At 45.0% G+C, this 22070-nt stretch overlaps 1 protein-coding gene across 2 annotated transcripts in view; it reads left to right on the top strand.

Moving 5' to 3' along the window:
• Nucleotides 1-3707, top strand: part of AGXT2 (alanine--glyoxylate aminotransferase 2) — a 34843-nt gene extending 31136 nt beyond the window's left edge. For both annotated transcript variants that reach the window (XM_059173771.1, XM_059173773.1), the window contains one exon: nucleotides 2408-3707. In XM_059173771.1, coding sequence (XP_059029754.1) covers nucleotides 2408-2524 — 117 coding nt within the window. In that variant the 3' untranslated portion in view covers nucleotides 2525-3707. The remainder of the gene's footprint in view (nucleotides 1-2407) is intronic.
• The last annotated feature ends 18363 nt before the right edge of the window (nucleotides 3708-22070 follow it).

Below are 22070 nucleotides of genomic sequence, written 5' to 3'. Positions count from 1 at the left end.
TGCTCCTCCCCTAATTTGTTCTTGTCCCTTGTCATCTTTTTTCGCGTTTTAAATGTCGGTCCTTCTTCCCGGTTTCCCTGCTCCCTTCTTGCCCCGCATTTTAGTTGAGTGAACGCGCTTGCCTCCTACTTCTCGGAGAACACAGAAGCTCTTCAATAAGATCTCTATGTAAACTCCTCTGTTCCCCACATCCGTTTCTTACTTCCTTTCCTGAAGATTCAGGGAATGAGGTGTCTCTCCTGTCAGATCTGGATTGACAATCTTCACTCCCGACACTCTCTCTCTTTGCTCAAGGGAACATCACTGTGTTCTCTTGTCTCTGTAACTTTTCCTCAACCTCCCCCTTACCTGTTAAGGAATAATCTTAAAGCTCTCCCACCCAAACCAAACCACCTCAAACGAAACCAGAATGAGCACTTTTGGTGGGACATCCTTGAGGAGTTATTTCTAGTCCCTGTCACAAATATTTTTTCTCTACAAATTAATGATTAAAAATCCTATAACTTATAAAAACATGAAACAGTTGTTTACTTACTTAGTTATTTCTTAGTTATCTGGAAAATATTCAAGCGCTAGGCACCATTTGCTATGCTAGAACTAATGTGACCATGATAAGATCCAGTCCCCCCTTCTCAGAACTGGCAGGAAAGAAAGACATATAAACAGCTAATTAGAATACAATGTAGCAAGCTCATCTACAGCTATAATAAAGGGGTATCACAGGAGGAAAGAGAAGGAACTCCTGGTCCAGATTTTCTAACCAGGCTGAGCCTTACACAATGAAATAAACACCCAAAGCTTGGGTAGAAATGTTGCAGAGTGTGAAGAGCTACACGCTCACCAGTGTGGCTGAGGCATAAGGCTTGAGGCACTGAGTGGAATAATACAAAACCTTAATGCTGGTCAGGCATTGTTATAAACATTTTGCATTGACTCATGTAATCCTTTCAACAAGCCTATAAAATAAATACTGCTATTGTTCCAATTTTACAGATACAGAAAAAGAGGCACAGAGTGGTTACGTAAATTGTCGTCCAAGTCACACAGCTAGAGTTAGTGGCAGAACCAGGATCCAAGCTCAGGCAGTCTGATTTCTGATTTTCTGTCCTCTGGGAAGAACAAACCTGAGGGGCCAAGACAGGGAGCAGTGAGTGGGTGGGTGGGGTGGCTGATCGTGCTGTTTGAACCCACTCCACAGTGTTGGGATTAAGGGGACGTTCAGAGAACAACTCCAGGAGTGTGGAGTGTACAGACTGGGATGCAAAGCATGAGGGAGAGTCGAGCACCAAGCCTCATGTCTAACTTGGTTGAGACACGGCCAGGATGAACGCTGCTTTGAACATGCTTGGGCTGAGGAGTTTATGGACATCTGTTTCTGCAGACAAGTTGGTAGCTCAGAGGAGAGAATTGGGGCCAAGTCACGATTTTTTGAGTTGTTAGCCTCTTAGTGGTGAGAGGAGGAAGTCTCGGAGGTTGTGGGGGAGTCTTCATGGGAAACGCAGTGAGAGCAGGACACACACTTTGGGAGGCACCAATGTTTACAGGATCGGTGGGAGGCAAGGTGCCCAGTTGGAGGAAATGCAAGGGCAGAGGTACCCGGAGAGTTAGCAAGCCCCAGAGACATGAGGTGGGACGGAGGGGGCAAAGTTCAAGGGGAGAGAGGGACCCAGGTGCCCCAGACAGTGTCCCTGCGGGGAGGGTGAGGACTGAAAAATGCCTACCACCCAGGCTCCCCACTTACCAGCTCACTGGCGGCTGTGGTGAGAGTGGCGTCAGAAGGCTGATGGAGCAGAGCCAACCGGGCTGCCCTGGGTTGGGATGCGAAGAGATGAGGGCAGAGTGAACAGTAATGGCCAATAAGCCCCAACACCTCTTTTGAGGCGTTTCAGTTTGGGCAAAAGGAGACAATAGCATTTGTATAGTGGCTAGAAGTGGGGGAGGCGACAGCTTTTTGTTTGGTGTGGTTTGAATTTGGGCTGGCAGACTTTTAAGTCTCCTTGTTTGCAGGCTGAGCTTGCGGGAGGGGGCAGAGGGGGTGCGGAGTCACAGCGATCAGGAAACTGAGAAGCTAATTTGTAGGGTTGTATACCCAGACGTGGAGGCCAGCCTCAGCACTCGCAGAAATGCGAGGTAGCTAAGGTGCCCGAGACCTCAGGGAAGGTGGTGGAAAGACCAGGAGGTGAGCAGATGGCAATAAAGGAAGAGGGGCAGAGCCAGATGGCACCAGAATTGTGCGACTAGAAGGGAAATGGCCTGGGTGCGGCACTGGGGAGGAAGGAGACCAACCCAGGAGGGAAATATAAGACATGTCATAAAAATAAGGTAAGAGTCTTAGCCTAGTGCATTTTCTCCAAGCAATATTTGATTCTATGATGATCTGTTGCTCTGTTTCCCTTTGTCTCCTCAGACATTCCGCGTCGCGCCCTCCATGTGCATCACTAAACCAGATGTTCATTTTGCAGTGGAAGTATTTCGGTCTGCCTTAATCCAACACATGGAGAGAAGAGCTAAATCAAACTTTTAAAAATAAAATCCATAAGCTTCAAGAACTTCCCACTTCTGTTCAAGGGTTAATTGGAGGAATTCCATTACATAATTGGTGTAAGTTGTATAAGACCTGGTTGACGGCTCACCAGCCAAATGTGTTACCAGAGCCCCCATTATCTTGAGAAACCCATCCTTCAAGAAAGGATCTTTAGCCCTAACTCAGAGAATAAATCCTAATTATCTAGGTTGGTTATGGTCATTTAGTTTCCCTTGCCAGAGATTGGTTTATGCATCACGTGTGACGAGACTTGGGGACAACGAATCCTGAAAGAAAATATTTTGGTGGAGATGCCTTAAGGTGAAGGTTTGTTTACTTTTCATTCATCACCAGAAGACATATCTTCTTGCTCAAACTATGTCAGCCATTTTGAGACCATGAAGACAAAGCTTCTTTGCTGGGGTTAGAAGGCAGAAGGAAGCTGAGTCCTTAGTAAGGTCAATGAGCCTCTGACTTAACCAATCCTAGATTCTTACCTTGGAGCCTCTTGTTATATGAGATAATAAACTCTGTGCATTGCACAGCCTTTTTGATTGAAACTTATTATCTGTGGTTGCAGCCATAAGCCTCCTAAGAAATGATGCATAAAATACCCCAGGTAGATAACTGTCCCCTTCTTTTTTAACTCCCTTAAAATATCCATCAGAGCCTTCTTTTCGATTTCCACTTCCATCACCTCATCTGGAACTAAATCCTCATTACTCCTATTGCAAAAGCCTCCAAGACTAGAATTTTCCAAACTTTAGTCATTAGAATGCACATTCCTAGTGTTTTTTCCCATATGGATACACCACCTGTCTTAGAATTGACTTAACATTTTTCCTTAGTTTAACTTGTTTCACTTAGATGTATTTGATAGTAACCTTTCTATAATAATAAGAAATGGGAAATAAGTACTTCCTATCATACTGGAAAGTACTCATTCAAGTAAAATGAACGCAAAGCAACGTGATTTATTTGTAGGGAGACAACATTGCTGGTAGAAGTTCCTAGTCTGAGGCTTGTTCTCTCTTTATTCAAAAGGAGATTAGAGGGTATTTGAAGGGGGTCAAAAACTCCCAGCAAACTGATGCCCTCTCTCAAACACTAACAGAAGAGGGTCCACAGAGTTGAAAGGGAAACAACTTTCTCAGAATGCAATTACATGTTTATTTGAACTGTGTCCAGTTTGATGTCATGTTCCTGTGGCCTACCCCCTGGGGTTTCTGTTCCACTAACACATCCTACACCTCACTGCCAAATCTGTCTCCCAGAGATATCGACTTAAAGATGGCATTCCCTTGTATGAAACCTTCCAGTTGCTCCCCACTGCACCCTGGATAAGATCAAAACCCCTTTGGGGTGCCTGGGTGGCTCAGTGGGTTAAAGCCTCTGCCTTTGGCTCAGGTCATGATCACGGGGTCCTGGAATCAAGCCCCACATCGGGCTTTCTGCTGAGCGGGGAGCCTGCTTCCTCCTCTCTCTCTGCCTGCCTCTCTGCCTACTTGTGATCTCTGTCAAATAAATAAATAAAATCTTTTAAAAAATAAAAATAAAAGATCAAAATCCCTTTTACAAGGAGCTCCCTGCCCTTCTGTATCCAGTTTCCAAACACAGCAAACATTTCCAAAGTGCTCTGTTTTGACAAGTGGAAAGATCACTGAATTAAGAGGCAAATGATCTGAATTTTAAGCTCAGTTCTTCCACCACTTATTTGCTCTAGATGGTGATGGCTGAGCCTTCTAACCAATTTTTAAACCTCATTTTGTTCCCAGGCTTATCAATACTTGCCCTTCCTACATCTTGAGTTGTGTTGGGAATTAAGTAAGCTACTGAATGTAAAAGCACTTTGAACTATGCAAATAGAAATTCTTCCCTTCAAGCTCCATTTCTCTTCTTCCCTTTACTACAAAAACTCCCAAGAACAGTTTTTGTGCTTCAGTGATCCTTCCTTGCTTCCTGCCTATGCCTCAATGACTAGATTTCACTGCCGCCTTTCATTCCTTGGAAACTATCTTGTCAAAAGGCCATCGGTGACTTCCTCATGGCCAAAATTTAACGTTTCCTTTAAATGTTCTTCTTTTTTCCTTTTACTTAATTATTTGAGAGAGAGAGAGAGAGAGAAAGCACAAACAGGAGAAACCATTGAGAAAGATGAAGAAGCAAGCTCACCACTGAGCAGTGAGCTGGAAACAGGACTCAATCCCAGAACCCTAGGCTCATGACCTGAGCAGACGCTTTGATCAATTAAGCCACCCAGGCATCCCGGAATGTTCTTTCTAAACAACCGTTCGTTCTTGAATACAATTTTCTTGGCTTCTACAGTGTGGTCTTTCTAACTCAGATGGCTCCCCCTAAGTCTCCTTCCTGGCAACTCTTCCTCTACAAGGTTCTGTCCTGGGTCTCTCCTGGGCCATCACTTCCTCCATGATATACTCTCTCCTCTAAGTAGATTAGGGAATTTCCCAGGACAAGGAATTTCACCTGTCCTGACTATGCTGATGACATCCAAATATTCATCTTCCGTCTCCTCTTTTATTCTGAGCCCCAACCCCAAGATTCTAGCTGTCTAGACACCTTCATGTGGATGTCACAAGGACACTTCAAATTCAGCATATCGGACATAAAACACACTGAATATCTCTCCTCCAAGAAACTCCTTCTGGATTAGTGATACCTTTTGGTCTTGGCCTCAAAACTTAGGGCATTATTTTCTTTGAAGTTATCTTTTTGCCCTTCATATGACTAAGTCTCATGAATATGTTCTCCAACATAGTTTTTCGTAACCAATCCTAGATTGGTTATATGTCCATTTATACTGAAACTGCCTTAATTTGGACCATCATTCTCTCTTCTAAACGATTTAAACTACCTCCTAGCTGGTATTCTAGACTCCTTCCCAATCCATTCTCCTCACTGATACCAGAGCCACCTGTTTGAGCAATAAATATGATCACATCTCTCATCTCCTGAAGACTTCGAGGGTTCCTTATTGTCCATGGAACAAAATCCAAACTCCCAACTATTACGACATTCAAGGGTCCTCACAATTTGCCCCAAACCACCTTTTTGAGCTTTACTCTTGCTGTTCCTTCCATGTTCCACACATAGGTTCTTTGATCCTGTAGTTCCCTCTACCTGGAATGTTATTTCTCTCTTCCTTGTCCAAGGAAATTATGGGGTCAGAGGGATTGGACAAAGAAACCAAGACTTACTTCTTTGTTCTTCTTCAAAGCCTTCCCGTTTTCAATACTAATTTTCTTTAAAAATAAAGTAAAAGGGAAGAATACTGAAAATAAAATTTATGATAACCATTTGGGAATTTAGCAAAACGTGCAGAAGAAACAATAAAACACAAATTTAAATAAAGCCAAAGCAAAACAAAATGCTTCCATACTCTAGTCCAGGTCCCTGCCAATGCTAGGACATCATCTCCTGGAAGAAATGGGCTAAAGGAATTTAGTGGTTCAGATAAATTCCTAAAACATATTCCCTGGGGCTTCCTGAGTCTTAACAGGATCCTGCATATGCCTAACGGTGCACTGTTATTCTCTCACCTCCAGGGGTCCCTCTAGAGTAAAATCCGGCAATAGAATTCTGCCGGGTGAGAGGGTCCCAGGCCTCATTCCCTGACTATGAGGGTGGCGTGGCTCTGAGCGCCTGTTGGTGGGGAAAAGCTGCTCCTCTTTCTTGAAGAGTATCTGGGGACTTAAGATGCACAAGCCATCAGAGGCATGGAGCAGAAAGGGCAAAAATTATGGCCTCCGAGGCTGGATGGTCATTCACTTCTCTCACGAGTTTATAGACATGACGGATTCCTCTCTTTCCATTTGGAGCCGTGGGCAGGAGCTTCGCACCCCCATTTCCCCTTCCATTTTCTGCTCTACCCACAGGAGGTGGGAGGTAAGCCAGCTTACATAAGGCAAGGAGCCCACATTCGTGCCAAGCTCTTTTTTATTTCCTTCCTTGTGAAAATGGTCTAGAGTGAAGGTGATGAACACTCAACTCCAGGAAACTTCTTTCCACACAAGGAACATATTGACAGTTCATCATGTGATTAGAATAAAACAGTCAAATGTTGGCAGCTCTTTAAACATTCAAATGCCAATCCACGCAGGAGGGAGTAATTAAAATTTAAAAAAAAAAAAAAGGACCCCATCAAATCAATCTTTGGTTATACCATTATTAATTATTATAAAGAGATGCAAAATAACACTATAAAGGGATAATAGAATAGCAAACGTGCTCTTATTTGTTTTATAGAACTCCATTGTTTTATATCAGTGTAGTTTTTGACTTTCGGCTAATTCAAGCTACCCTCAGAAGGTATCTCTAAGCTATGGGGGACTTAGTTCTTCTACCTTTTGAATCCCACTTACATCTTCCCTTTCTTATAAAGAAACAGGAAAGAATAATCAAAAAAAAAAAAAATCACAACATTTGCCACTCAGTCATCAGAATGCCAACCCCAGAGCATCGTTGTCTTGGGCAGAGCAGATAGAAGGCTGCGGGGCCCGGCGTCAGCCCGTCGCTCTGGGCTCATTAAAGCTGAAAGCTCCCCTCCTGCTGGGCACAGGCAGTAGAAACAGGTCACAGCTTTGCCCCATTAAAAATGGGCACAGCAGAATACAACTCCACAAAGTATCTCAGCAAAAACAAAGAGTCCTCCTTGTTCAGTAAGAGCGAAGGTGCAGAAACAAAGGTTTCTTTGTACCGGTCCAGACACAGGAAGTGTTTGGCACAAGGCAACGTGTCATGCTAGCGTCCATGATGAAGGAGCAGCCACACTAAGAGATGTCAAGAACACAATCTAATTAAGAACTGGGCGGGGAGGGTCACTGCAGATGGCAGCTCGGGCAAACACGAACTTTTAATTAGCCGGAGCAACACGACGCGAGGGAGTGAGCCTGCACCCTCTCCCCATTTGATTTATTTCCAGCAAATTCCCCTTCCTGTGCCGAAGCTTCCCCTGTCCAGAGAATAATAGAACCTTGTGGGACCCGGGTGAGGATTAAATAAGACAATACACGGACAGCTGCTCAATTCATGTTAACTCTTTCCTTGGCGTACCTTGCCTTTCGACACAGAACTGCCTTGGTCCGTGCTTGGCCTCACCACCTTGGGCTAATGCTTATTCTCCCATATACAACTCCTCTCCCTATTCAGACTTGACGCTACTGGCAGGTGACCTCTTCTCCATCATCATGAGCCTGCCTAACACAGTGCACCTCAAAGAAAAGGCAAGAACCAACTCTGCTTTTTATCCATAGATGCTGCAATGTCACCAACAGCTGAAGAGAGCAATTAGTCCATCTGAAATAAACAATGAACCCTCTGATACAGGCTTATGTGTATGTGTGTTCGGAAACCTTTATGTTTAGAAATATATATAGTACATATTCTTAAACATGTGGAATATGTAATTAGAAACATATATAACATAGAAATATATATTTGGAAATATATTACATAAGTATAGAGTTTCAGGTAATGAAGTACCTAGGATTATTTTATTTGTTTATTTCTTTACGTTTTATTTATTTAAGTGATTTCTTCACCTAACAGAGGGCTCCAGCTCAGAATCCGGAGTTCACGAGTCCCGTGCTCCTCGAACTGAGCCAGCCACATGCCCCTGGGATTATTTTAGAAAGTAAGGAAGCCTCCCTTGGATGAATTGTGAGAAGACCCTATATCCACAGAAGGAATTGAAAGGGTTCCCAGATACCTCTCCTACCTTCTCCAAGGGGGTGTTCCATTTCCTAGCAGTCTCCTCAGGTCCCCAGTTCACATCCCTGCTGTGCTCACACTGGTCTCCCCCTCCCAGGACCTGTGCTCACCCTCCTGTGGTCCTCCCCACCCCCCGCACTGCTGCCCCCACCACGCCCACAGGCTTTCCCACCCGCCGCTTCCTCATCCTTCATGAGCCCACAGCCAAGTTCAGGGACAGGTTGTTATTTCACAGAAACCTTTGTTCTCTCCCCCTCAATCACTCCGTGTTCTCTAGGATCTTGCTGCATAAATCGTTCATTCTCTGCTGGATTTACCCCTTCTAGGTTCTTCTTTCTTCTTCCCCTCAACCTATAAATGCGCTTCTCTGTCCTATAGAAAAAAAAAAATGCTTTAAGCTCATCTCCTCTTCTTAAAAGTGATGTTGCTTTGAAGAAATTGTGGGGTGCGGCTCCAAATTTTCCTCCTGCCCACCTCCTCAGTGTCCCGCAGGCTGGCCTCTGGAAATGTATTCTTTTAAAAGTCACCAGTAACGAGGGGTATCTGGGTGGTTCAGTAGGCTCAGCATCCAACTCTTGGTTTCGGCTCAGGCCATGGTCTCAGGGTCGTGAGATCAAGCCCCATGTTGGGCTCCATGGTCACTGCACAGTCTACCTGAGATTCTCCCTCTCCCTCTGCCTCACTTCAAACCCACACTTGATCTCTAGTTATTTTGTTTTCTCTCTCTCTCTCTTTCTCTCTCAAACAAATAAATAAATCTTTGAAAGTCCCCTGGAACCCCTGTAAGGGTCATTCTTATGTGGCTACTTGACCAGCCATGAGATTTTTCCAGATTTCTTACTAACTTTTCTTTCTGGGTATGTCTATCAGGGTGATTCCAAAAGAGATTAGCATTTGGCTTGGTGGACAGTGGAAACGTTTTATTTATTTAAGTGATTTCTAGATAGTCAGATGGACCTTCCCAGCCTGCGTGGGCATCCCGCCATTTGCTGAGGGCCTGACTAGAACAAAAAGGTGGAGGAAGATTGGATGTGCCCTGTCTCTGTCTGACCAGCTGAAAAATCAAGCTCCTTCTGCCCAGCATCCCTGGTTCTCAAGCCTTCAGCTCCAGGCTGGAATGTGCACCTCTGTCTCCTCTCCTGGGTTCTCGGGCATTCAAACTATAGCTGGCCAGTTTCCAGCCTGCAAACGACAGACTGTGGGACTTCCCAGCCTCCCTAATCATGTGATCCGATAACTTATAATAAATCTCTTTCTAGATATAGCAATATATCTCTCTACATAGATATATATACATATGGAAAATCTATTTACATAGATGGATGGCTAAATATCTAGCTAGCTAGATCCTATTGGTTCTTTTTATTTTTAAGATTTTATTTTTAAGTAATCACTATAACCAGTGTAAGGCTCCAACTCACAACCTCAAGATCAAGAGTTGTATGTTCTACCAACTGAGCCAGCCAGGGGACCCCAGTTCTATTGGTACTGTTTCTCTGGAGGGCACTGACTAACACACCCCTTGAACTGCTAAACTCAACAGAATGTCTTCAGCAGTCACCTTACTTGGCGTCTCTGTGGCTGTTGGTCACATTCTTCTTCTAAAAATTCTCTTCCTCTATTTTTTTTTTTCATAATGGTTCCATACTCTCCCACCATCTAACCACCTCTTGAGTCTTTTGTATTCTTATACATTGGTTTTTGTTCAGTTTGCTTCCAGATGCTGTTATACCCCAGGGATTTTTAGCTTAAGCTCTTTTTTCCCCATCTCTGTATACTTCATCTGAGTGATTTCATCCATGAACCATGATGTCAGGCTTTTGACTATCTAGATGCTGAGGATTCCCAAAAGTACCTCCAGAACAATGTCCTCATGGGTTAGAGACTCGTGCTGTCAGCACCTTCTTGAACAGTCCCCCTAAATGCCTTCTGCCTTCTCTTTCTCCATCCTGGAACACAGGTTGATCCAGCCCCCTTCTTCCTCTAAGTTCCTGGTGCTGGTAATTCCCCACCCACCCAGCCCAAACTTCCAGCTCCAGCTTGCCTCCCTGCCATCCCTTTGTGCTACCCCATACCTGTTGGCCACAGCTTCCTCATCTCCTCTAACTGCCCCAGCCCTGGCCGTCATGGCTAGTTGGGAGTGTTTCAGCAATGGCCCTCGGTACCTATTGGACCTTCTTTGTCTTGCTAATTGCCCTGTTCCTTCCCTGTGGCATGGCCCACCCTGCCAGTCATCCCCATCCTCACCCATGCAAGAGTTAAACCATCGGCGGTTCCTGTTATCTAACTATTTCTCTGTTCTAGCTCAGAGCCTCAGTGTGGAAGCATCATTGATTGCCACTTGGAGCAAAATTTTAAAAAGCAAAAGGTAGGAGGAGAGAATGAAATTATGCCAGGAATAAAATATTTTTAGGATTTTTTTTTCTTCCTCGGATGGTACTAGGGGTACATCAATATAGTAAGTGAACTTTAGCAGAGGTGTCATTAAAAACCACTCTTCTAGCAAGTTCCATTCAGCACTGCCACCCACCAGGACCTGGCACCGGGACTTGATCCATGCTCCTCTAGGGGTCCTGAGCCAGTTCCACCAACCTGGACTAGACGGCCCTCTTCATCCTTGGTAACAGTCCTGGAGTCAACTCCTAGACACACCTTCCTTCTTTTTAGCAATATTCACCCTCCATCTTCTTTTTAGAAGGAAGCTTTTTCCCTTCCCAGAAGCATTGCCTTCCCCTACATGTAGGCCTCTCTTTGTGCTTCTTGAAGTAGAATCTTTACCCCTAGAATCAACTCCTCCCTTACTCATCTAACCCATCAGGAAGGATTGTGGGGGGAGGTGGTGAGTTTGGATAGAAGGAAGCAAGATGTATCTTCACTTAATCCTTTTAGTGCAGCAAAGAAAAAGCAAAAAAAAACAAAAACAAAAAACATTTAGTTTCTGTATCAAAGTTTTGTAAATTCAGGTTTTGCCACTCTTGAAAATATATTTTAGAACTGCATACTGTCCCAATGCACCATTTTAAAAGAATATATTTGAACAAGAAGAACGAAACTGAAGGATTTTGATGTTTGAAAACATTTCCTGTTTTCAAAACTGACTATGAAGCTCCAGTAATCAGAACAGTGTGGTATTGGAACAAAGACACACTTTAAGACCAATAGGATAAAATAGAGAGCCCGCAAATAAACTTTCTTGTAAATGGTCAGTTAGTTTTTGAAAAGGGTGCCAAGACCATTCAATGGAGAAAGGATGGTTTTTCAACAAATGGTATTGGGGAAACCAGATACCTATATGCAAAAGAACGAAGCTGGACCGTTTCCTTACAACATACGCAAAGATTAACCAAAATGGACTGAAGACTTAAATATTGAGCTAAAACTTTAAAAGTTTAGAAGAAAACGCAAATTTAAAAAACCTTCATGCCGTTGGATTTGACAATGATTTCTTGGATAAGGCAACAAAAGAAAAAACAGGTAAATTGGGGTTATTGGAATTAAAAGCTTTTGTGCATCAAGAACAGTGTTGAGAGAGTAAAAAGACAGCTCACAGAATGGGGTAATATGTTTGCAAATCATATGTCTGATAAGGACTAGGAATCGAGAATATATCAAAAACTCCTACAACTCAACAACAAAACAGCCCAACTCAAAAATGGGCAAAGGACTTCCCTAGCCATTTCTCCAAAGATAATATACAAATGGCCAATAGGCACGTTAGGAAAAAAAATAAAATAAAATAAAATAAATAAAAAATAAAAAAAACCTCAACGTCACTAGTCATTAGGGAAATACAAATCAAAACCGCAATGAGATATCACTTATACCTGTTAGGATGGTTATTACCCAAACATACAAACACATACAGATGCAGAGTAACAAGTACTGGGAGGGCATATGTAGATATTAGAAACCTTGTACATTACTGGTGGGAATGTTTTCCATTATGGAAGCAGTGTAGTAGTTCCCCCAAAAGAGAAACACACAGAATTACCATACAATCTAGCAGTTCCACTCCTGGGTACATTTCCAAAAGAATTGAAAGCAGGGATTTGGGAGTACCTGGGTGGCTCAGTGGGTTAAGCCTCTGCCTTGGGATCAGGTCATGATATCAGGATCCTGGGATAGAGCCCCGCATGGGGTCGGGGGTCTCTGCTCAGTAGGGAACCTGCTTCCCCACAGCCCCGCCTGCCTCTCTGCCTACTTATGATCTCTGTCTGTCAAATAAATAAATAAAATCTTTAAAAAAAAAAAAAAAGCAGGGATTTGAACAGATATTTGTACAATTGTGTTTGTAGCAGCCAAATTCAGAAAAGTCAGAAGGTGGAAATTGGAATGTGCTTTCTGGATGAATGGATAAACAAACTGTGGCTTATGCATAACGATGGAATAGTTATTCAGTCTTAAAAAGGGAGGAAGTCCTGTCACGTGCTACCTCCTGTCTGAACCTGGAAAACATGACACTAAGTGAAATAAGCCAGCCACAAAAGGACAACTATTCTATGGGTCTGCTCATGTGAGGAACCCAGAGCAGCACCTTCTTAGATAAAGAAAGTGGAATAGAGGTTAGCAAGGGTTGGGGGAGGAGGGAATGGGAAATTGCTGGTTAGCAGGTCCAGAGTTTCTGTGTGGGGTGATGAAAAATGGGTAAATGGATAGCGATGATGGTCGTGCAACACTGTGAATGTGCTTAACACCGCTGACTTGTGCACTTGGAAATGACGGAAACAGTAAACTTTATGAGCTTAAAAACATTTTTGCAAAGATACTCATTTGTAGGCAACATTTTCTCCAGCAAGCACAGAATGCAGGATTAACATAGAGATTTAAATTACATAAAGCAATGCAATGACACAGGGAATCTGTTGCTTTAAAGCCAGCGGATTTAAAGCCACTTCTCTGTATCTGGTTGCGAAAAAAATGTTCACTGGTGCACAGAGGACACATGACTTCTCTTTGTGGCTGGGTTTCTCAATACCGGACCCTGGGTCTGCAGGGCCTCTTGGAATTTTACATCTGCAAGTAGCTGTGAACACCAGCAGTGCTCACTGTCCACTGAGAGCCCTTACCAAAATAAGGGACGTTCTGTTCCCTGAAGCATGCGCTCTCCTGGGTAAAATGAGCAGGTTGAACTAGATAGATAAACTCTAAGATCCATATCGGCGCTAGCATTTTGCTGCTCCCTGAAATTTTAAACAAGTAGCAGGTACATTGAGAGGGCGGTAGTATAGTTTTTCCTAGGAACAGGGCTGAAGTGGATTTTTGAAGGGTCTGGGCTCGGTGACTTCGGGATGTGCTTGTCACAGACTCGCTCAGTCCAGTGTTCCAAGGTGTCCTGGAGAGCAGGCATGTTTCTAAGTGGGTATGGATGCGAGTGGCGCTAACGATGTGGGAAATTGGAAGGACCTGAGAATGTGGACTATGGAAGACTTTCTTTCCTTGAAGGTGTCAGGAAATGCCTTAGGCTTCCCTTGACGGCTTGCCTCCATGAATCTGCACTGACTGGGGCATCTCGGCCTCCCCCCTGGCCAGTCTCCTCTCAGGTCACACTGTTTTCCATCCTGTGATGAAGCTGATGGCGCATGAGGAAAGTGTCAGGCAGAAATGATAATCGATCAAGAAATTGAGAGATTGTGCTTAATAAGGTAAACCGTGTGTTAAAAAATATAGCAATGAAGGTTTGGATGTTAAGGCTTCCACAGAAGTAACAAATCAACCCCTAAAATTTCCAAATAGACTATTTAAAAATGTATAATGCTATTATGAGCCCCCTTCAAAGGGTGATAATGGAGAGAGGTCATTACTTCCTCCTCTCAGGACGCGAGGCTGTGCTAATACGGACGAGGAAAAAGAATTAAACTAAATGTTAATTAAATTTTAAAGAAAATAAGACCTGGGTCTAACAGGCTGAAGTTTCCATTCGGAAATGGACTAGAGGATCGGAACAGACGACAGCCCTCCCTGAGTATTTCTGCTTGCCTTGGGCAGGGTGACTTCAGGAGGCAGCTTCCCGGCGGTGGTGAATGGAGGGTACCCTTCCGAAAGTCCACTGTTTGGCTCTGAAGGAAGAATGTAAGTGTCAGATGGTAGAGGAATTCAGAGGAAGAAAAACTTTGACTGAGGAGATACTGGGGAAGCTTCATGGAAAAGGAGTCATTTAAACACCATGGCTCCAAAGCAATGTTAGGGGCAGCACCCCCCCCCACCCCTCCCCCACCATCCATCCCCCCTACCCTTTAGAAGGAACTTGCAAAGGGGTCCTGGGCTGTCTACACAAAGCTGGACAGAGCTGAGGCTGGGAAGACAGGGGCATGAGAAGTCAGGGGTCGGTGTCCCCATGCCACCACTCCCTGGTAGGGAATGCAAGGAATCCGAGGGCTCAAAATCTGAACCTGACGTTTGGGGTCATTATAAAGTTATAATTAGCAGGGTAGGAGGTTAAAGTTTATTTAACTTAACAGTTTGTTAGCTTGATTTATAGCTTTAAAGTATTTTGACATCTGGTATGTGGGTCCCCATTTGTTCTCCTGCCCCAAGTCCCCAAAAGTCAACGGTGTGCTGAATTCTAAGTGCAAAAGGCATCCTTGTACTTCTGAGCCTAAGGGGGAACCCACGATATAGTATTCTTTTTCCCAACTGAGAGGAAATGGACCAAAGCAAATGAACATCAAAAAATCAGCTTTATTATCCATCAGTGGAAGGTGTGTGGCTACAATGGTTTCCTATCACTAAAGCCCAGAGGGAGCCCGAGACCACCCAATTCACAGCCGCACTCACAGCCACGGGCCTTGCCACCACCCCACATGCCCTCCCTGCCGGCTACCCCGTGGGAGCAGAGCCCATGCTGCTTGGCTGCCCTCACTGTGGACCTGGATCAGACCAGAACATTCCCACTCCACAGGGACACCAGACAACCCAAAGAGGAAGAGGCACAAAGGGCCAAGCCACCCACACCCACTTCCTCTGCCAAACCCACCAATCAAATAACCATTCACTCTCCTCTAGCACGAGAATAGGAGCGGAGGGAGGCTGGACAGTTATGCTCAGCAGGATTGGGAGAACAGTGAATCACAGACACACACACACACACACACACACACACACGCGTGCCCCTGTCCCCACACTGTCCCCTGAGATTGTTGCGTATAATGCTGCGTTGAGTCTGTCTCCTACAAAGAACAGGAGGATTTGAGAAAAATATTAGGAAGCTGGTAAATTTCAAATTAAAAAAAAAAAAATGCAATCTTTTGCTTCCAAAAACTCCAAGCTGCACGTGATTTCACTTTAGAAGGGCCATGGCGGTACTGATGGAGGAAATGCATTCAATCCTGAGGCAGGAGAGAAATCCAGCCTAGTGCAAATCTCCACCTGGCCTTCGATGGCTCCACTTCTCATCAAGTGCAAATGGAGAGCCAGTGAGGGTCTGCCCTGTGGGGCTGGAGGGCAGAGCCATCTCCCTGGATGATTTTGTGTTCAGGCTGAGTGCCTAGTGCTTCCTGCCTCGTGGACATGACCGCTTGGATCTCTGCTGCAGCACTGAGCTCGGGGCCTGTGGCAGGCAACATGTCGTGTCCCCGCCCACCCGCCCGCACCCAGACATCTACCTCCTTATGCCTGAACCCATGCTGACGTTTCCTCATATGGGAAAAGGGACTTGGCAGAGGTGAGGGAAGATCTGGAGATGGGCAATCATCCTGGGAGGTGGGCCTGTAATTACAAGGGTTTTTATAAAGGGAAGAAGATCAGAGTCAGAGGAGAGGAGTCAAGTGGCCATTGCTGACTCTGAAATTGGTAGGGGCCACAAGCCAAGAATGTGGGCGGCCTCTAGAAGCTGGAAAAGGCAAGCACCCAGATGCTTCCCTGGAGACTCAAGAAGGGGCCATTCTTGGGGACTGATGCCTTGACTCCAACCCAAGGAGACTCACTACAGACTCTGGCTTCGAAAATCTTAAGGTAATAAATGTGTTTTATTCCAGTCATCAAGTTTGTGGTGATGTATTACAGCAGAAGAGGAAACTAATACGACACTCTCACCCTCCTTTTACAGATGGAGCTGGAGCACAGTGAGGTTAATGTGCTCAAGGTCACATAGCCCGTGGGCAGTGCAGGGATTCAAAACTGCCTGTTTCCTTGCAGAGCCCAGGGTCTTGGAAGCACACGGTCCTCCACCCGATACAGAACATTTCAGTAAATTACAGAATGACACACAGCAGCCTTGCTGCAGGCATTGCCGTGAAATAGACAATTTGTGGCTTTCACATATGCCTGTTTTCAGCTGAGGATCCCAGGGAATTGGTGACATTTCCAGAGTGAAAGAGCTTCGTGGTCTCCATTGGGAGAAGAGGGCCCCCATTTTTGATGTGTTTCTTTCATGTTCATCTCCTTTGGGGGGCCACTGAGGAAGTGAACTTGGAGTCCCAGGACTAGAGGTAGTGGTTACTGGCCCTGGCAGTGGCCCCAGGACACGGGAACTCATGAAATCAAGATCATGGTTCTGCCTCCCCATAAAACGTCAATATATGGAGATCTGGGGAAGAAAACACCCTGTTCAGGGAGCTCTGGGAGCAGATCGATTGGCAAGAAGATCCATGATCCTCAGGGCCCTCCGGGGGACAGGGACAGGATCAGAAAGCAGGGTTCATGGGCACCTGCGTACCGTGCATTCTGCTACACCATTCGTAGATGAAATGTAGTGATTTTAACCACTAAGCTAGGACATAGCAGCCCTCATTTCTATTTTACTCTGAAGTTAACAGGCTCAAAACTTGATATGATGCCACATGGTTAACAAACCTTATAAAGTCTGGAACTGAGATCTGAACCCACATGACCCTAACTTGCATACCTATCCCCTCTCCAATCTGGTCCTCAGTGAAGGAAATAGCTATCCCCATCTTTTGGTTTTGAGGTGCCTCAAAAGGATGCTTGCTCCCTGCTTGATTCTCAAATTGTCACCATCTCTGAGGATCTCCTCACTGTTACCCAGGACACAAAGAGGGCAGGGCCCCCGAGCAGCCCCCAACAGCAGGGCGAGGCGGGACCCATGAGGGAGGTACCGGGGTTAGGGAGTGGACACTGGATCCCAGGCCCATGTCCAGTTCCCTGAGGGGGTCGAACACTGGAAACCAAGGGGCCTGAGGTCAAGGAACCTCCAGAGAGTGGAAGGGAGAGCACCGAGGATGTGTCTGTCCAGCTGCACAACCTTCTCTCAGGCTGAGGGGATTTCTCCTCAAAACTCCTTGCAGCAATCTGCCATCTTCCTCCATGCTACCTTTCCAAAACATGATTCATGTCTGAGGAGAAAGCCGATGCGTGAAGTACTGTGTGATCACCCGCCCCTCTCCAGGAGAACCAGGGGCGTCGCCGGCCTCTTTGGCAGGGAAGCTTCCTGAGAAGTGAGATGCTCCACTTAATGGACTGCTCAAAGCAGAACCACAGAGACCCCGAGAGAGATTGTCCACACTGGCTGATGCCACTTTGCTTTTTGTTCCAGGAAGGTCCCAAGACAGACCAAAAATAAGCAGATCAAAACCAGAAATGATTAAGATCTCTCCTCATCTGTGTGAGAACTCTGGAATTACATTAAATGCCAAATACCTGGGTGGTCTTGGGGGTGAGAGCGGTGTCTGTGAGCCTCGGTGCAGCCGTGTCACCCGCTGCTGTGAGAACGTGCCACCCTCCGGACTCTCAGCCACAGGCCAATGGTGGCTGTCACAGAGGAAAATGACTTCACTCAAAACGTTCAACTCTTTCACTTCAGTTTCTGTTTAAGATGTGTTGTGGCCAGGCCAGGTTATCCTCTGACACACCGTGAAGAGAACAAGCAGATAGGCTTTTGGGGGAAGGCCGCCCAGGAATGCGGGTCAACATTTTAAGCGGGTAATCCCTTAGACTCAACATTTCCCCTTCCAGGAGCTTATCTGAAGGGCGAAAAATACAAGCAGCATAAAGGTAAATCTAAATATAACGGTCCCAGTGTCGTGGTGAACAATTTTAAGACCTAAATGATCAGTTCTATCAACCATATATAATCCTTTATCATGCAGTCTTTGACATAATACATAATAGTTGACATAGGGTACGTGCGTAAGTGGGAAGGAAGTTGTGAAACAGTATCGAGAGGATAAGTTCAGTTCTTACGAATCTTTATCTGCCTGGAAATAGTCTTAGGAGTATTCATTAAAATGTGGATACATGTGGGATCTCAGGTGACGTCTGCCTTCCTTTGAGCATTCTGGGAATGTTTTTCAAGCAGCCTTTCCTCATCCTATGGCTAAAACACCCTAGTTTCAAACACTTTCTGGAAAACTATTGCTCCTTTCTGGAAAAAAATGCAGATTCAACTCCAGAACAGAAATAAAACTTGTCCCTGGAGGTCTCACCAGCAAGAGCACGACTTGTAAGCCATTCAAAAAGTACTTCCTGCCTGGTGAGCTGGCAGGTTGGAACAAGTGTCGTTTTGGGAATCAGGAACAATAAAATTAGTGCCAACAGAGGTGCCCTGGAAACAAGACTTTTTTTTTTTTTAAAGATTTTATTCATTCATTTGACAGACAGAGATCACAAGTAGGCAGAAAGGCAGGCAGAGAGAGAGGAGGAAGCAGGCTCCTCGAAGAGCAGAGAGCCCGATGCGGGGCTCGATCCCAGGACCCTGAGATCATGACCTGAGCTGAAGGCAGAGGCTTTAACCCACTGAGCCACCCAGGTGCCCCAAAACAAGACATTTTTGAGAGTGAGTTCTGTTGGAAATTCTGCTTCATAACATGCTGAGGCCACTGTTACCTTTGGACTCACAAGAGCAGGAGTTATTAAATTTGAATAAAAGTATCTGAAGAGATTGTACAAACTGTATACCACGTTATCCAAATGCTAAGAGATACTATGATCTTTTCATTTTTAGAAATAGTTAGCAGCTTTCTCTAAGAGTGACATTCAAAGGATCCATAATGCAAAGGATCATGTGAGCCTTTTCTATTTTCAAAAGGCACATTATATCTGAAAGTACATTAATGATGTTGGGGCCCTGAGTGGCTTCAATGGCAATTACGTGTACAAATGCGCCAAGCCTTCTAACATAATTAAGATCACTGATCTGTGACACAGTTTCCATTGGCGTCACACCACCACACTGAAATAGCATATTTCCAGCTTCAGCCTATACAGATTTTGCTGCAGTTCGGCAGGAATCTTAACATATACAATAGTACTTTTTTAATACACTCTAGGATCAATATACTCATGGATTTCCCTCCATGTCATCACTTCACTCTTCGGATTATTCCAGAAATCAAAGTAAATAGCTGAAGCAGGAAAATTTCTAGCAGAAGAGATGATTCAAAGTAAGTGAAATCTGAGTTATTGAATGCTTACCCTGTGCAGGCACCGTGCTCACCCCTGAAGACTTTAACCTTCACAGTTCTGCAAGGTTGGTCTCACATCTTTTACAGATTTTTTTTTTTTTTTTTTTGGTAAAGATCTTTATTTATTTGAGAGAGAGGGAGCACAAGCAGGAGAAGCGGCAGAGGGAGAGGGAGAAGCAGACTCCCCCTTGAGCAGGGAGAACCATGTGGGGCTCGATCCCCAAACCCCGGGATCATGACCTGAGCTGAAGGCAGACATTAACTGACTGAACCCCCAGCCACCCCTGTTTTGCAGATTAAGGAAAAAGAAAAGGCTTGAAGAGTTTGAATGACCTGCCCAAGTTGGTCTAGTTAATGCTGGTGCTGGAATTTCATCGGAGATCTCTGAGTTCAGAGCCCAAGTCCTTGGCACTGCTGAAGCCACACCTCTCCTTCGGGTGCACACCCTGCATCAGTCAGGGCTTGAGCCACCTGGGACCCTGAGCACAGAACAAAGGCTTTGGTGATGCGGGAGTCTGAGTTCTCTGGGATGCAGAGGGAGCCAGTCTAGGGCCTGCAGGGTCTTCTCCAATGTGTCAAGAACAGAAGATGCTGTGCTCCTGCTGCTCAGCCCTGGGAGGACGTGGGGTCCCAGACCGGGGCCAGAGTTCCAGCCACCACCTCTTAACTTAAGTGGCCAGAGAAAGGGATAAGGACAGTCCACATCTTGAAGGACATTTCCCAAAAGTCGCTCAAGTCACTGGCTAGAAGTGACACCGGACTGCCATGCGGCCTGGAAGGTAATCACGTTCTAAGTGGCTTTGTGCCCAACTAGAGATCAGAGTTGACTGAGACACTAGTGATGGCCTCTGCGACCATGTCCTTACAGAACACATCAGGGATCAGATGTACATCCTAAACCCTTTAAATTCCCTTTTGTAAGTGTGTATCTTGCTGGCAAGAAGGGAATCATTAATCCGTATTTCCCTGGATGTTTATTTCATGAAAACCAGTAACAAACCCTCCCTACCCAGCATCCAGAATGAACAAACAAATGCCAAACTTTTCCTTCCGGCCTTAAAATCAAGTGGACTCCGACGAGGCCATCCTGCCGGCACACCCCCCTGCCGCTGCGCTCCCTCCCTTTCTGGAGGCCATTACTTTATTACTTTTCAGAACAATGTTTCCCAGTGAGGCTACCCTGCTTTCAATTCACCACTAACAACGGTACTTTTTAAAACTCATAAGCGGCATCTTTCATCTTCTGACAGCTTGTTTTCATCGTTTGTTTGTTTTTTTTCCCCACAACAGCTATCCACTGATACTACAGATCAAGTTCACCCGTTTTAACTGCTCCGTTGTCTGCCATCTTAAAATGGGCCATAATTGCTCCATTTTCTTGTTCATGCATTTAGGCTGTTTCCCACTTTTCCTAGATACAAACAATTCAGCTACGAGCATCCGTGTAATAAGGCTGGCACACAAGTACTAGGGTTCTGGACAGTCCCGATTCTCAGGCTCTAAGGAGCAGATGAATCACCTGAGAAATCTTAACTGCAGACTCTCACTGGGCAAGTCCAGGGTGGGACCTGAGCACCGCCTTCAGGAGCGAGCTCCCAGGGGAAGGCCAGGCTGCGGCGGTGCGGGCACTGGGGAGCAAGACTCTAGTCCTGTGCCTCAGGTTACAGAGCCTGAGGTCAGAGGCTATACTATTTATCTTCAACTTTCACACACATCATCAAATTCAATTGATTTTACTCCAAAAGAAATGAGCGTGTCCTCATTTCTTCATCCTCACCAACATTCCTTCTTGACCTTGTGAGACTTTTTGCCTTCTGCCAATCTGAAAGCACAGAACAATTATTTAGCCGTATTTCCCTGGTTATCTGTAACAACGATCATCTTTTCATTGTTTAACTCTTCCAGCTTTTTCTGAGATGTTTTACCCATTTTTCTAATGTAATTAATCTGATTGTGGTCTGGGAGACCCAGAAGGACCCACAAAGTCCTTCCTTTTCCAGTATCCTACCCAGATGAAGCTCCATTTTCTTCATATACTTTAACCAAACACGGAACAACAGACTGATTGCAGAAGCCGGTATGAGTCCTTAATTTCAAGCTAGACAAAGAAGTCTTCAAAAACGTGAAACAGTGGGGCTGTCTAGGTGGCTCAGTTGGTTGGCTTTTACTCAGGTGATGGCCCCAGGGTCCTGGGATTGAGCCCCACATCGGGAAGCCAGCTTCTCCCTCTGCCCCTCCCCCAACTTATGTTCTCTAATAAATATTTTTTAAAATGTGAAACAATACCTCTCTTCTCATTAAACTTCCATTTCAAAAGTTATTTTTTATATTTGTTACTTAACATGTATTCTTTTTTAATAAATACTCCTAAATCCATTTTGATTTCTAAGAGTAAATATCAATAAATAGAAGCCCCACCCACAAATACTGTCTGGAGTTCTCAGTTTTTGAGAGAGTGAAGG

The sequence above is a fragment of the Mustela lutreola genome, chromosome 5, assembly GCF_030435805.1.
Source record: "Mustela lutreola isolate mMusLut2 chromosome 5, mMusLut2.pri, whole genome shotgun sequence".
NCBI lineage: Eukaryota > Metazoa > Chordata > Mammalia > Carnivora > Mustelidae > Mustela > Mustela lutreola.
Note: the sequence above shows the minus strand (reverse complement) of the source record. Positions and strands in the feature narration are given on the sequence as shown.